This window comes from Rattus rattus, chromosome 15 (genome assembly GCF_011064425.1).
Source record: "Rattus rattus isolate New Zealand chromosome 15, Rrattus_CSIRO_v1, whole genome shotgun sequence".
NCBI lineage: Eukaryota > Metazoa > Chordata > Mammalia > Rodentia > Muridae > Rattus > Rattus rattus.
In genome coordinates, this window is record NC_046168.1 from 7,673,268 (window position 1) to 7,688,208 (window position 14,941).

General features: G+C 45.0%; 1 protein-coding gene across 1 annotated transcript; it reads right to left on the reverse strand.

Moving 5' to 3' along the window:
- Nucleotides 1-794: 794 nt before the first annotated feature.
- LOC116884910 (flavin reductase (NADPH)-like) lies at nucleotides 795-5,895 on the reverse strand. Its single transcript, XM_032886133.1, is given in 3 exon segments — nucleotides 795-1,086; nucleotides 1,089-1,547; nucleotides 5,856-5,895. Coding segments are annotated over 3 exon segments (756 nt in total). The 3' UTR covers nucleotides 795-829.
- Nucleotides 5,896-14,941: the final 9,046 nt, after the last annotated feature.

Genomic DNA, 14,941 nt, shown 5'->3' on the forward strand with positions numbered 1-14,941 from the left:
CAAGTAGGTACCGGGGAATGCAGCCGAGGGGCTGCAGGTCTGGGTCCAGGGTAGCAAAGATGGGATAGAGATTTTAGTGAGTAATAACTCAGGGATATCGGAGGGGAGTGTACTAGCCACACAGAGGTTAGAAGTGGCCCAACCATTGAGCTATTAAAGGCATATTAAAATATAAAGAGAGAGAGAGAGAGAGAGAGAGAGAGAGAGAGAGTGTGTGTGTGTGTGTGTGTGTGTGTGTGTGTGTGTGTGTGTGTGTGTGTCTTTCATTAGGGAACCCAGAACATTGGGGCGGGTAGCAAGGAGTGAAATTGAGTAGCAATAACTGGGATCAGCTACATGAATGCACATGCAGAATGCGGTATATTAAAACAATGGAATATTGGGGTTGGGGATTTAGCTCAGCGGTGGGCGCTTGCCTAGGAAGCGCAAGGCCCTGGGTTCGGTCCCCAGCTCCGAAAAAAAAAAAAAAAAAAAAAAAAAAAAAAAAAAAGGAATATTATCCAACAATTATCCAGAGAAATGGAGTTTTAAAGATGAATCTTGAAAATAAATACTCTAAATGAAACAAGGCACACACAAAAGAACATAATGTGGCTTCGTTTATATATTAAACATTTAAAAGATAAAAATTAAGTTCGCTAGTAAATAGTCTAAAAGTTACCAGAGTCTAGAAGCAGGGTAAATAGGAAAGTTATTGTTTGATGAAAACAGTGTTTTGGTTTGGAGTGGGGGGAACCATTCTTTTTTTTGAAGCTCTTGGTTAAAATTTATTCATCTCTCCGTGTATGCCATTTCTCAGGATGGGACCCTGCCAGCCAGGGCCAGGGTCCTAGTCATACTGGTGGGAGGGGTAGGTCTTGTGTCTGTCATACTCATGGGCGGAGAGGCACAGAAGCATGGAGTGGCCCTGGTCATGCTTGGATATGACCCTCGAGGGCCATTGTCCATACAGGGTCACTGTGTAGGCCCGGGTTAGTGGTTGGTACCCAATGTGGGGGTGCATTACAGCCACGCATTTCAGACCCGACTCCTGCAGAATCTTATGCATCCGAATGTGGTCATCGGTCAGGTCCTGTAGGTGTGGGAGCACTTGATTGGGTCCCAGAGTAGGAAGGCCAAGGTGCAGGTCACGGCCTTGTCCACTCCATGTGCCTTCATGGCTGCCACAATGTCCCAGGTGCCCTCAGACATTCCTGTAGTGGGACTGAGGTCGTTGCCAGCGCCCAGTAGCACGATGACCGCATCCTGCCCAGCCACAGTCTTGTCCACATCGGCTGCCTGCTGAACATCTCCTACCACCATGTGGGCTGGCTGGGGCCCCTCTGACGGCAGCCTGCTGGAGTCTCGAACCAGCACTGTCACCTCGTAACCTGCTTGCACCACCTGCGCCAGTGTGGTGAGCCCGGTTCTGCCGGTGGCACAGAAGATCACGCTCTTCTTGACAGTCACGTTGCGGGGTCCAGGACCCGAAAAGCTGAGAACTCCGACGATGCGCGGGAACCCAGTAGCTGCAAGGTGGGGCACACAGTGGGTTCGAGGGAACCATTCTTAATAATGGTGATGGCTCCATGAGATTGTGATGTTAAATAATAATGTCACCACATTATACTGTATGGAGTTTTCACTTCATTATAAACATTAATTCAACATGATCCAAATGACAAATAATGAAAAATTAAAAGAGCTGGGTGTGGTGGCACATGCCACTTGAAAGGCAGGGGCAGGTGGCTCTCTGAGTCTGAGGCCAGCCTGCTCTACAGAGTGAGTTCCAGGACAGTCGGGCTATGTTGAAACAGGTGCCTGTAATCCTATCATTTGGGAAAGAAAACAGGAGGATCCAGGAAGGTAAAGCAGTTCCAGTTTATCTAAAGCTACACAGTGAGTTCTAGGCCAGCCTGGTCTCTATGACACCCTGTCTCAAAACACAGCAGCAGCAACAAAATCCAGCAGAGCTGAGATACAGCTCAGTTGGTAGACTCTTTGTCTAGGAGGCAGAAAGCCCTGGATTTGGTCCTTAGCACTGTATAAACTGAACCTGGTGTCATCTGCTTGTAACTCACAGGACTCAAGTGGTAGGCAGAGAACAACTGGGGGTCAGTTTATAAACTGAGTCCAGGAGGGGCTGGAGAGATGCCTCAGCTGTTGGGAGCACTTGTTGCTCTTGAAGAGGACCTGGTTCGAGTCCCAGCACCGATTTGGTAGTTCACGACCACCTGTAACTCCAGTTCCAGGGGATCTATTCTGACCTCTAAAAGCACCAAACCTCAATAGGTACATATGTGCACATGTAGGCAAAACACACATAGGATAGAACAAATCTGATTTTACAATTAGGCACAGGAAGAAATTACCAATGACAGCCCATTACAGAGTAGAATCATTCTGACAAACCCGATCACCGTGCCATTGCATCACGGCTCTGACTACCGAGAGACTCAGAGGTAGTGGTGTGTGGGTGTCAATGCCCTGCACAAAGGACTGGGTAGCCTACTAGTCAGGACTCCATTTGACGGCACAAAGTTTCATCATTCCTCCCAGAACAGGGTGCAATTGAGAACTTATGAATGATTGCTGGAATTTTCCATTAGCCATTTCCTGACCACAGCTGAGCTTAAGCCACGCATAAGGGGAGACGGTTGTGTTTTGCTCTATGAAAAGAAGGAATAAAAGGAAGGAGAATGAGGAACTGTAATTCCTGGGTTGGTTGCCACAGCTTTAACCCTAGCACGGAGGAGCAGCCATGCTCTGTGTAATCAGTGACTAGAAATAAAACCCTAGGTGGAATTTAGAAATGACTAATCCAACTCACGAGGAGCTGGGTTACTTCATGTGTAGGAAAACTTAAACTCGGGGTTTGGAGGGTATCTCAGCTAACAGAGTGCTTGTCTTGCAACACAAGGGTCTGAGTTTGATTCCTAACACCCACGGAAAAAGGCAGGCGTGGTGGCCTGCAATTGGAATCCCAGTGCTGTAGAGGCAGAGACAGGCAGATCCCTACGGCTCGCTAGCCAACAAGGAAAAGCCAATTGGCAAGCTCCAAGCCAGTGAAAGTCCCTGTCGCAAAGGAAATGGACACATTCCTGACCCAAGGAACAGTGTATAAACAAAATAAAAGCTAAGTATACAGTTGCACGGTTCTTATTTGCAATGACTGAAATGATAGGAAAAAAATGAGTCATACTATCTATCACCTGGGGGTTTGAACTCCAGCCTTTAGTCTCGGGGTTTTACTGAAGGAAGGGTGAAACCTCTGATACAGTTACTTAGACGCTGGCTGGCCTAAGTTACGGCCTCAGAACCCTTTCCAAAGGAAGCAGCATACTGAGGCAACAGCCAAGATTGTTTGCCGGGTCTTAATAGGGAAAGGATGGAAGAAAGAAGAGTCAAGGAATCCATCTTTGAGCAGTTAGTTATTAATACAATGGAACTGACAGCCAGGTAGTAGTGGCGGTGCACACCTTTTGTCCCAGTACTCCAGAGGCAGATGCAAGAGGACCTGAGTTCAAGGCCAGCCTGGTCTACAGAGTGAGTTCCAGGATAACCGGGGCTACACAGAGAGACCCTGTCTCAAAATTAAATAAAATGGAATTGTCAGAAGCAGCGGAAAGACACAGCCCAGATCTACTGTCGGTAGCTGGGTGTGTGTGTGTGTGTGTGTGTGTGTGTGTGTCTGTGTGTCTGTGTGTCTGTGTGTCTGTGTTTCAGTCAACACCTCCCCTCTTCTGCAGCCCCACTCTGATGAAGTCAGATCCTTGGCCATCCTACAGAAGAGAGTTTTAGGATGAATCAGAGTAAAACAAAGTTAGTGAATTTAGTATGTAGAGGCTGCTTCAGGCTGTCAGAGAAAGGAGAGGGGGTGGAGTTAGGAAACAAAATAACACACCCGAAGCACGGGTGTGGGCTTCCCAAGAGGTGCGGTCTTCCTTAGATATTTTTACAGTGGCCATATAGATGATTTTGTGGCTAAGTTATGTTGGTTAAATGATGTAATTTATGACAAGGTTTAAATATTAAGTAAAGTTTAAGGAAGGAGGAAAAAGGTGAAAATATACAAAGTGGTTTCTCCCTCCCTCCCTCTTTCTCCCTCCGTCCCCCCTCCCTCCTTCTCTCTTTTTCTCCCCCACTCTCATTCTCTCTCCAGTTCTTATACACCTGCAAGTTAGATTTCAATGTCCAAAAATGAGAATCAAGGCTCAGCCCAGGCTGGACTCTGACCCATAAGCTCTCAGCATCCCTCAGAAACCTTGTAAAGTGGGTTTCTGTTTGCCAGGAAAAGCCTTACTTTCTTATCCGGTCCTACAAGTCCCCCGCCTCACTCCAGAGAGGGCATCTAGTTCTCTATTAACTCAAGCAAGCCTCCAACAGATCCGAGCCCCTGGCTAGTTCCCAGGCTGTTCCAGCTAACCTACCCTCCTCCTGCCTCAACTTGACTTTATTACCCTTATAGCTGGCAGGACTCTCCTGCCATTTCTGCTAACCCCCTCTGTGTCCTAGAGGTAGTCCTGGCCATCTACACTCTGCTTCTTCTCTACCTTTCCTCTCTGCTCCTCCCAGTCCCCTGAGAGGTAGCCATGACAGACTCCCCAGATACCTCTAGCTATTCTCTCTCTCTCTCTCTCTCATCTGCAATAAAACCTTTCCCTAATCCTGGGGGGGGGGGCTGTTTTTGTGCTTTTTTACTACCGCCTCAATTGCACTGTGTACCTGGCATTACAAACACACAGCACTGCCCCACCAGGCAAAATCAAACTCACCAATGTGAAGGTGTTCGTGGTGCTGGGTATCAAATCCAGGGCCTTGTGCATGCTAGGGAATCACTCTGAACGACAGCAACAGCCCGTGTTTGTCGATGTTGAAGGTTTTTCCAATTGTAAGATGTTCTATGAGATGCACTGTTAAGGCCTGGAAGGAACCTAATAGGTAAACCACAAACACTCTGCTCTAAGTTTGCTAATTCTTTTAACATTCTTGTTTGAGATGTTGTAACCATCCTGGCACAGTCAGAATGTTCTAAAGAGAACTTTGTGGGCCCTCCCTTTGGCTTTCAGATGAATGAATAACGGTCCCTGTATAGACGGGAATCTCCTGAGAAGTCTCCTACTGGGAAAGGGCTGAGGCCTGATGCCAGCAGGAGGAGAAAGTCACCTCTGAGGGAGTTCTCACAGTTCTGACAATTTGCTAGACACCCTTGCAGGAAGTACTGGAGCCCAGATGATGGTCAGTGAAAGAACCAACTGCACCCACAGCAAGCTGGTTAGCTTTGCCTATTTTTTTTTTTTTAAGATTTATGTATTTATCATGAGTACACTGTAGCTGTCTTCAGATACACCTGAAGAGGGCATCAGATCTCATTCCAGATGGTTGTGAGCCACCATGTGGTTGCTGGGAATTGAACTCAGGACCTCTGGAAGAGCAGCCAGTGCTCTTAACCATTGAGCCACCTCTCCAGCCCAGCTTTGCCTATTCAAACCAAATCCCATGTCAGAATACCGAGATGCACTCGGGCCTTGGTCGCTAGGACTTTTATTTGTTCCTCTCCACCGTGTGGCTTCATCAAATACACTTTTCTTTTAAATAGCCTTTTTCTATTATATGTCTGTTTAACTGGCCTGTTGAGGATGGCTGACCACGCCCAACTTGTTGGCACTGCCAAGGACAAGGCTGTCCCTAATGACTCAACTAACAGTGGCTTTAGGAAAACACGCTCAATCTCTGTAGGCAACTTTGGCTTTGTCAGTAATGTTACAGAATAAATATTTGTCTTGGTTCTCAGTCAGCAGAAACAAAAGCTAAGATCCCACGGTGAGCTTCTTTTCCTTTCCACACCTGCCCCTTTCCTGTTCCCATCTTTCTACCTGCCTCAGAGTGAAGAGAATAGATAGGATATGGTGCCATGTTCCGAGAGGATAGGCAGTCGATGGGAGCCACTTAACGCTGCTCTCTCAATACGATTTATTCACCTTTGTTTGGAGAAATTCAAGACACCAGACCCCACTCACCTGGGGAAAGCCCAGCAACCAAATCCACACAGAGACTGATAACAAAGGGCAATCATGGAGAGGAGAAAAGATTTTGGGGATTTCCTGATTACATACGCACGACAGCCTCCCCTAGTGAAGCTCTAGTGGAGACCACAATCAGATCAAGACTGTGTACAAAGGCAAGCTGCCAAGGTCAAAGTGGACTGCTTAACTAGGTTGTATATGAAATCCTCATTTTTTCTTTTATCTGGGGAGTTTATGGGAACAAATATTACATTTGAATAGGGAACACTTTCCTTACCTAGCATAAATAAAACATAAAGTGTGTTGGTGTCCTAATGGAGGCTAAAGTTGCAAGGGTTAATGAAAGTCTGAATGAAGACTTGTTATTGCCAGGTATGGTGGGTGATTCATGCCTTTGATTGCCTAGCACTAGGGAGGCAGAGGTAATCAGATCTTTATGAGTTTGAATCCAGCCAAGTCTACATTGTGAGACTCAGGAAAACTGGGGCTGCAGACAGACAGGGAGATCTGCAGGCTTAGATTTTTTAAAACCTACTTTAGTAAGAATTCTCAAATGCATCAACCCCCCCAACCCCCTTCTAGACCACTGTCCAAAGGTAGGGGAGAAAGATGGTAAATAGGACAAGGGGATGTGGACTTGTTTAAAATTAGTTCTTTGGGGGTGATTCCAATCTCCGTTGTCAGGATACCAGCAGTCCAGTACAAAGAGTATCACCAAGCAAGAATCAGCAATGGTGACTCAATCCAGCAGAAACAGCCAGGCATCCACCAAATCAGCATGAGTCAGCAGCAGTGACCAGAACCAGCTAGAAAACCAGGAGTTCTCTGCTATACCTCTCAAATGAAGTGAAGATCAGTGAAGTTCTACAAGACTAATGAAGCATTGCATAGCTAGCTCTACAAGTGCCCCCGACCCCATCACTGTCTGTGGGACCCTACTCTCCAAACATCATTGTGTCCTCTCATGGATCTTCTTCGGCAAAGCATCACATGAGTCTGCATCACATCCACTTAAGTGACCCTATCTGAACACCACAAAAACCAAACAAACAAGGGGTTGGGGATTTGGCTCAGTGGTAGAGCGCTTACCTAGGAAGCGCAAGGTCCTGGGTTCGGTCCCCAGCTCCGAAAAAAAAGAACCAAAAAAAAAAAAAAAAAAAAAAAAAAAAAAAAAAAAACAACCAAACAAAAGAAGACCTGCTATATTTTGCTGGATGTGGTAGCACACTTTTTTTTTAGGATTTATTTTGTGTTTGCTTGCCTGCATGTAATGTGCACCATATACATGCCTGCTGCCCTGAAGGAGTCCCTGAAACTGGAGTTATAACCGATTGTGAGCCGACACTGGGGGGGCTGGGAACAGAATTAGGGCATTGCACAAGAGCAGCAAGTGCTTTTCACCATATCTTTCCAGTCTCTGTGATCCATGTTTTAACACTCTGGAGGCAGAGGCAGGCTAATCTGTGTGAGTCAGCCGGGTCCACATAGTGAAACCTTGACAGAAAACAAGCAGAACCTACCAACATGGCTGGGTTTGGCTTGGACTTGTGATCTAAGCACTGAGGAAATTGAATGAGGCAGGGGGATTGCAAGTTCAAGACCAGACCAGCCTGTCTACATGGTGAGTCTTAGGGTTGCTACTGCTGTGATGAAACACCACGACCAAAAAGCAAGTAGGGGAGGAAAGGTTTATTCAGTGTCTTAGAGTTTTATTGCTGTGAAGAGATACAATGTCCAAGGCAAGTCTAGAAAACATTTCATTAGGTCTGGCTGACAGTTTCTGAGGTTTAGTTCATTATCATTATGGCAGGAAGTAAGGCAGCATGCACACATAATTTTTTTAAATTTATTTATAGGAAGAAAGGGAGAAAGGGAAGAAAGGAGGGAGGGAGGATGAACTAGGGATACAGGTCAGCTGACTACAGGTACAGCTTAGTTAGTAAAGCATGCTCGAAGCCCTAGGTTGTATCAGCATCATCTTATATACCAAGCATGGTGGCCCTCAGCTGCAATCCTAGCACTTGGGAGGAAGAAGTAGGGGGATCAGAAGTTCAAAGTCAAGCTCTGATCTATATGGATTTGGAGGCCAGAATAGGCTACAGGAGACTGATGGGGGAGGGAGGAGGAGGAGGAGGAGAAGAAGAAGGGGAAGGGGAAGGAGGAGGAGGAGGAGGAGGAGGAGGAGGAGGAGGAGGAGAAGAAGAAGAAGAAGAAGAAGAAGAAGAAGAAGAAGAAGAAGAAGAAGAAGAAGAAGAAGAAGAAGAAGAAGAAGAAGAAGCAGCAGCAAGAGAGAGAGGAGAGGCAGAGAAAAGAAGCATTACAGATAACTAATAAACTAATAGCTGATAGGAGGTAGATGTCAGTTTACAGCAGGAACTGGTACATATTACCCAGTGGTGACTGCTGGAATTTTGAGCCAGAAAATTTTCGTTTGTGGAGAAATTCCTAGTTTGCTCTTAGACATTAAGTGACACTTTCCCTAGACTTGAAATGAACTATTTTAGAGGTGTTGGGGAAACTCTGCTGGGGACAGCATATGATGACAGGAACTGCCAGCAGCAGGCTGGAGTGGAGACATCTCAGTAGCTCTTTGTAAAAAAAAAAAAAAGTTGTTCCCATTTCTCTTAACCTTAGTCTTGGACAACGGCTGTTTCATTTGTGCATGACTGCTTTTCAGTTGGCCTTGGTTTGCATAAACTCTATTATATCTGACTTTCCTACTTCTTTCTCCTTCTGCTTTGATGAATTCTGTGAAACTAGATGTTCCTTGATGTAATGATTCTTAAACAATTAAAAATAGAGGCATAGGGGCACAGCACAGCACAGTCCTAATGGCCCAGGTGCACGCTGTGTATTATCATCTTGGAAACAATGTAATAACTGCACAATGGTAGTTCCAGATTAATGCTTGACTTGCAAAGAAACTTTGAAGAAATTATTAGAAAATGAATTAGAGCCAACATTGGGACCTCAAGAAAGGAAAAAGATGGGGATGGGGATTTGGCTCAGTGGTAGAGCGCTTGCCTAGGAAGCGCAAGGTCCTGGGTTCGGTCCCCAGCCCAAAAAAAAAAAAAAAAAAAAAAAAAAAAGAAAGGAAAAAGTTATTGAATTTAGGAAATAAGATTTACATAGTATTTGAGACTGGTTACTGGATAAGGACGTATAGAGTATATAAAATTATATACTAGTAAAATCAAGTCAAAATACTGGGACTTTTACAAGAGTCATTGTGTGCAAGGAACAGAAAGCTAGCAGAACTACTGAGTTAAGGGTTAACTTGATTTTTTCTGGCCACTGCCTGGCAGCTTCGCCCGTGTCATTTATCATTAGAGCTTCACAAGGAAATGCGAGTAGCTGACCTCGGAGCTCTGAACTCTGAAGTATAATAAGTCAAAAGTTAAAGTTTAAATAATGATAAGTTTGGAATTATTATGATTTTGGCCACAGGCCTGGGAATAGGGGAAGTTTGAAACTTTGGGGGAACAATTGTAATTCTTAATTCCTTATGGGATGTGGTTATTCTTTTGCATTTGATTTGGCAATGATTATACAATGTCTTTTTTCTACCTGTTTTTGGATTATCAATAAAAGACTGGGGCAAGAGAAATGAATGAGGGAGCGAATGTGAGAACAAGTGTGAGAGCGAATGAGAGAGCCTGAGAAGAGCATGTGAAGAATGAGTGGAGAGAGAATGTGAGGTGTATATGAAGATTGTGTGTGTGAGTGAAAGGAGAGTGCATGTTGTGTGTGTGAGATATGTGTGAGGTGTGTATGAAGAGTGTGTGTGAGAGTGAAAGGGCAATGAATAGAAGTGGGAGTTCGAGAAAAGAAAAGTGCAATGGAGAAAAGCAGAGTTCACAAGAGAATGCAGAATGCGTGCAGCCTCAAGCTGCGAGAGAGAGAGAGAGAGAGAGAGAGAGAGAGAGAGAGAGAGAGAGAGAAGAAAGAGTAACTTTAAGCCCTGAAATTGCCTGCCAGCTTGTACCCAAAGAGTGGTCTGTGTATATTTATTATGTGCCTTCCAGATATCCCTGCTTCCAGTTGAGAACTCCGATCCTGTGTCGAGGCTGGACCCTGGCAAAACCCTCTAATGGACAATGAAGTGCCTAAAAACAATCTTTGACAAAAGGCAAATGGTTTGTATAAGACCATGCTAGTGGGAAATTGCACGGAGATGCTGTACTCACTGTGTTCTTTAGAAAATACAAGTTTCTTGTTTCTTTTTGTTCCAAAACTGAAATTGGGCCTGAGATGTTGCCAGATTCCATCACTATCTGGCCACATCCTCTGTCCAGTAAAGAGCTGCTGGTTTATAATTGCACTTCCAAGATGGCCACTCAGCATCTTTTCTGAGGAAACCATGCTCTGATCTAAGACTGAAGAACCAGATCAACTCAGACTCTTTAAGGAATGCTGTTCACGCCTACTTTTGGATTTCACTGAGTTCTTCCTGAAAATGATTCCTACTCATAGAGTCAGACGGTGAGGAAAAAATTGAAAGCTAGCTGATTAAAGGCAAATCACTGCCAGGCCACATGAGGTAGAATGATGTCCAGCTAAGGACCAACCTAGGCTACATAGTAGGTTCCAGGCTAGCCTGGGCTACATAGCAAGATTCTGCTTCAAAATAGATAAATAGCAGGTTGTGGTGGCTTAAGCTTTAATCCCAGTACTCATGAGGCCGAGGCAGGCAGATCTCTATAAGTTTGAGGACAGCATGGTCCCTGTCTCAAAAAAAAAAAAAAAAAAAAAGCAAAACAAATGAAGGAAGGAATGCCTCTATGGAATTCACCATTTAAATTTGAAAGATTAGCATATAGAGGAGCTGGAGAGACGATTCAGTGGTTAAGAGCTCTGGCTTCTCTTCCAGAGGAAGAGGTTTGGATAGCAGCTCACAACTTTCTATAGCTCCAGTTCCAGGGGATCCAACACCCTCACACAGGCACCCTTACAGGCGAAGCACCGACATGTATGAAATAAAAATAAAGGAAATTTAAAGTAGAATGCAGAGAGTCGAGTGAAGTTCAGTAGAGCAAGTTTGTAAAACTGGAAATAACTTTCCCAGCATGTTCACCTGAGGTGAGGAATTAGGAGTATGAAATGAGTTAGTGTACGCAGACTGGCAGGCATAGAAACTGCCCAGCGCCCTGGGGCAACTTCCTTTGGAAAAACCAAATGGGCTTCTTAAAACTGCTTGGCATTCAGTGTCTCCCTCCCAGTGAGTAATTCAGGGTCAGGCACTTCCTGGTTGGAGAGAATAAACAAGGTTGAGACAACACTGGGCACACAACCAACAGACTGTGGTTGTCAGTCTGTTCTAAGGCAGTCTGTCCAAGGGGACCCCGCCCCCCCGTTTGTATTGTCTGTTGTTCATACTGCCAGGTCCAAAGGAAACTTCAATTCCTTAAACTCCAAAGGTGCTCCAAACATCCAGAAATGAGCTCAACCTGGTGGAGTTGTTAAAAGGCAGCGTTTCTCAGAAGTCATTTTTCTTACCTCCTGAAAAAGGCACATGTGGCTCTCCATCAACATGACCAGGGGCACCTGCGCTGGCCTCTAGGCTCCCTCAGTCCTAACAAGTACTTGTTAGACATTTCTTCCTTCCTTCCTTCCTTTCTTTTTTTTTCTCTTTCTTTCTTTCTTTTTTTTTTGTTTTTGTTTTTTTGTTTTTGTTTTTTTGTTTTTTGTTTTTTGTTTTTGAGACATGGTTTCTCTGTGTCATCCCCGCTATCCTGGAACTCCCTCTTCAGACCAGGCTGGCCTCCAACTCAGAAATATGCCTACCCGGAACTGTGTGTGCTACCATCGCCTGGCTACTCGTTACACATTTTCAGTGCCCCAGCCACCAAGTCTCACTATTTGCACTCTGCCTTCTCTATTCTCTACCCTCTACCATTCTCCCCAACTCTCTCAGGAGCCCTAGCCAGGTCCAGTCAGCTGACCATCTTCAGTCTGCTCCCTTTTCTCTCTGCTCTTGACTCATCCAGGTATTCTCTCTCTCTCTCTCTCTCTCTCTCTCTCTCTCTCTCTCTCTCTCTCTCTCTCTCTCTCTCTCTGGGGATATATGTCTGTGTATGCACACATTTCCAAAATTATATAACAGCCCAGCGGTCAATCAAGGTAAGGAAGCATCCTGGTTCTTCCTGTAGAGATCAACCCCTGCCTCTGTGGGCAGTGATGGGACAAAAACCAAGTTCCGTCCCGTCACCCTCAGTGCCCTGGGGAATACCCCTGCTCTTTCAGAGACCTTGACTTGAGCCAAACCAGAGTGGTGGTTTCTAAGGAGAAAACAGCTTCAGGTGTCACCACTTTGAAGCAGAGTTAGGAGCTTGAGCAGGAGGATTATGGAAGAAAGTGATGCCTGTAGGCCTGTATTTTTCAAAACCTACTTTAATATGCGTACTTAAATGTTTTAACTTCCCTTCTAACCCACCGCCCACCAGAGGTAGTGGGAAGGAAAGGTTACTAGGGCAAAGGAGGATGTGAACCTGTTTAGTAATAGCTCTTTGGGGTAAATCCAATCTATGCTGGATATCAGCAATTGAGTTCACACCAGTCAGCGGTGTAGCTGGATCCACTCACAAACACCATTCATGAACCAACAATGGCCGTTTGATCCAAAAGAAGCCAGGAGGATCTGCCAATTGGCCTGAGTCCCAGGACTCAGGCAAGAAGCTGCCGAAACACCCCCAGAAGTTCTTTAGTGCGTTTCTCTTTATGAAGTTACGATAAATGATGATCAGAGAAGAAAGCAGGGGAAACCAGTGAAGACCAATGTCAGCAAAGCCCAGTGAAGACCAGCAAAGAGCAGCAAGGTGAACCAATGCCACACAGGGTTTGTTGTCCACTGTCTGTTGGGTTATATTTATATCCTTTCCAAACATCACGTGTCCTCTCAAGCATCCGCTCTAGCAAAACATCACATGCCCTTTTTCCAGGCAGCTTCCAGCAAAACCCTACATGTCTGTTCTTAGCAAAGCATCCTCTCAGGTGTCTGCTTCAGCAAAAACATAAGACAGCTTCCAGAAAAGCATCACGTGTCACAACCGAGTCTCCAAAGAAACCAGAAATGTCCACTTCAGATGCCAAGAAGGACATACCTACAGGCTTCCTAAGGAAGAAAAGGGCACTAAGACATAATCTAAGTATGGGTATTGGCTCCTCAAGGGAGATTCAGAATGAACTGTATTAGCATTAGCTATGAATACGTTCTGGATAGCTCTTAAGTTACATCTCACGAGGCTGCTAGGAAACCTTTGCTCTCTCTTTCCATGAGTGAGATTATAGCATGGCTCAGAGGTGCATTGAATGGAGTTAATGATGAAGTAACACCAGAACAGTAGGGTTGCAGGAGGGGTTTACTCCAATGCTCTTTCCCTGTAAGCCAAGTTTCCGATGAGATTTTAGAGAAATGTAGATGTACTGATGCTGGAGTTCTTGTTTCTGTGGTGTCCAGAGGCTTCGACCTATTACCTTTGGCTTCTCCACCCAGGACTTGTCTGTTCCCTGACGTACGAACTCTGAGACTGTTTATTTATTAGTAAATGCCTAGACCATAAGCTTTGGTTTGGTCTCCAACTAACTCATAACTTATTTATCCCTTTTCTTTTTTTTTTTTAAAGATTTATTTTACATATGTGAGTACACTGTCACTCTCTTCACATACACCAGAAGGGAGCATTAGATCCCCCTACAGATGGTTGTGAGCTACCATGTGGTTGCTGGGAATTGAACTTAGGGCCTCTGAAAGAGCTCTCGGTGCTTTTAACTGCTGAGCCAACTCTCCACCCTATCCCTTTTGTCTTGATCTGAGTTCAGCTACTTGACTGGTTTCCTCTCCTTGTTTTCTTATGTCTTCTTGGCATTCTGGGGCAGACCTCCCATGCCTCTGACTATTGCACAGAATTCTCTCTATACCTGCCAGATGTCCCAACTCCCATTTCCTGCCTCAGCTCATCGGCCATAAGCTTTTTGATTGACAGGTGATGCTTATAAGAGATTCTTTCTACACAGACAGATTCCGGGGTAAGAGGGCCTGCCCCCTTCTAGCCTCTCCATAATTTCCTCGGCCCCCACTTCCATTCTTCTAGATTTATTAAGAGGAACCCAGAAAAGAACACTCACTAGGGCCTGCTCCTGTCCTGTGGGGTGATTCTTACTCTCATTTTTAATGAATCTGTACTTTCATTGCTGCTCAATATCTTGTCCAAACATCATTCAAGAAACAAACAACCTGGGCATCATATCATGGGCCACCTTGAGATCCCCTTCAGTAACAGTAGTCACTGAAGCAGCACAGACATCCATTCTTTCATCCTTTGAGGAATAAAGTGTCATAAATAACTACTGTCCTTGTGCCAGGGAGCCTCTCCAGATGACCACTGTGTATAAGATATGACTCACACTGGAGATGACCATTCAGACACAGTATATAGCCAATCGCAAGTTTTTTATTTCAGACACTGGGACTACACTCAGGTATTTGGGGCACCCAAGTGTATCCCTAGGCATTTAGAGCAAGAGGTTTTTAAAGGCAAAAAAACCCATATTCTGGTATCTCACTCTGCAACTTCGGGGGAAGGGGTGGGGTGGGGGAGGTTTGCATAAGCAAACAGTTTAAAAGAAGCTAAAATATGTTTGCTGGGCATCTTGACCTCAGGTTCCTAGAATTGTGTTGGATAATTTTCCATAGAATTCCCTCTTTTTTAAAGATTTATTTATTATACATAACTATACTGTAGCTGTCTTCAGACACACCAGAAGAGGGCATCAGATCTCATTTACAGATGGTTGTGAGCCACCATGTAGTTGCTGGGATTTGAACTCAGGACCTCTGGAAGAACAGTCAGTGCTTTTAACCTCTGAGCCATCTCTCCAGCACCCCCATGGAATTCTCTATCAGAGATCAAACTCCAGTTAAATCTGAAATGGCTTCA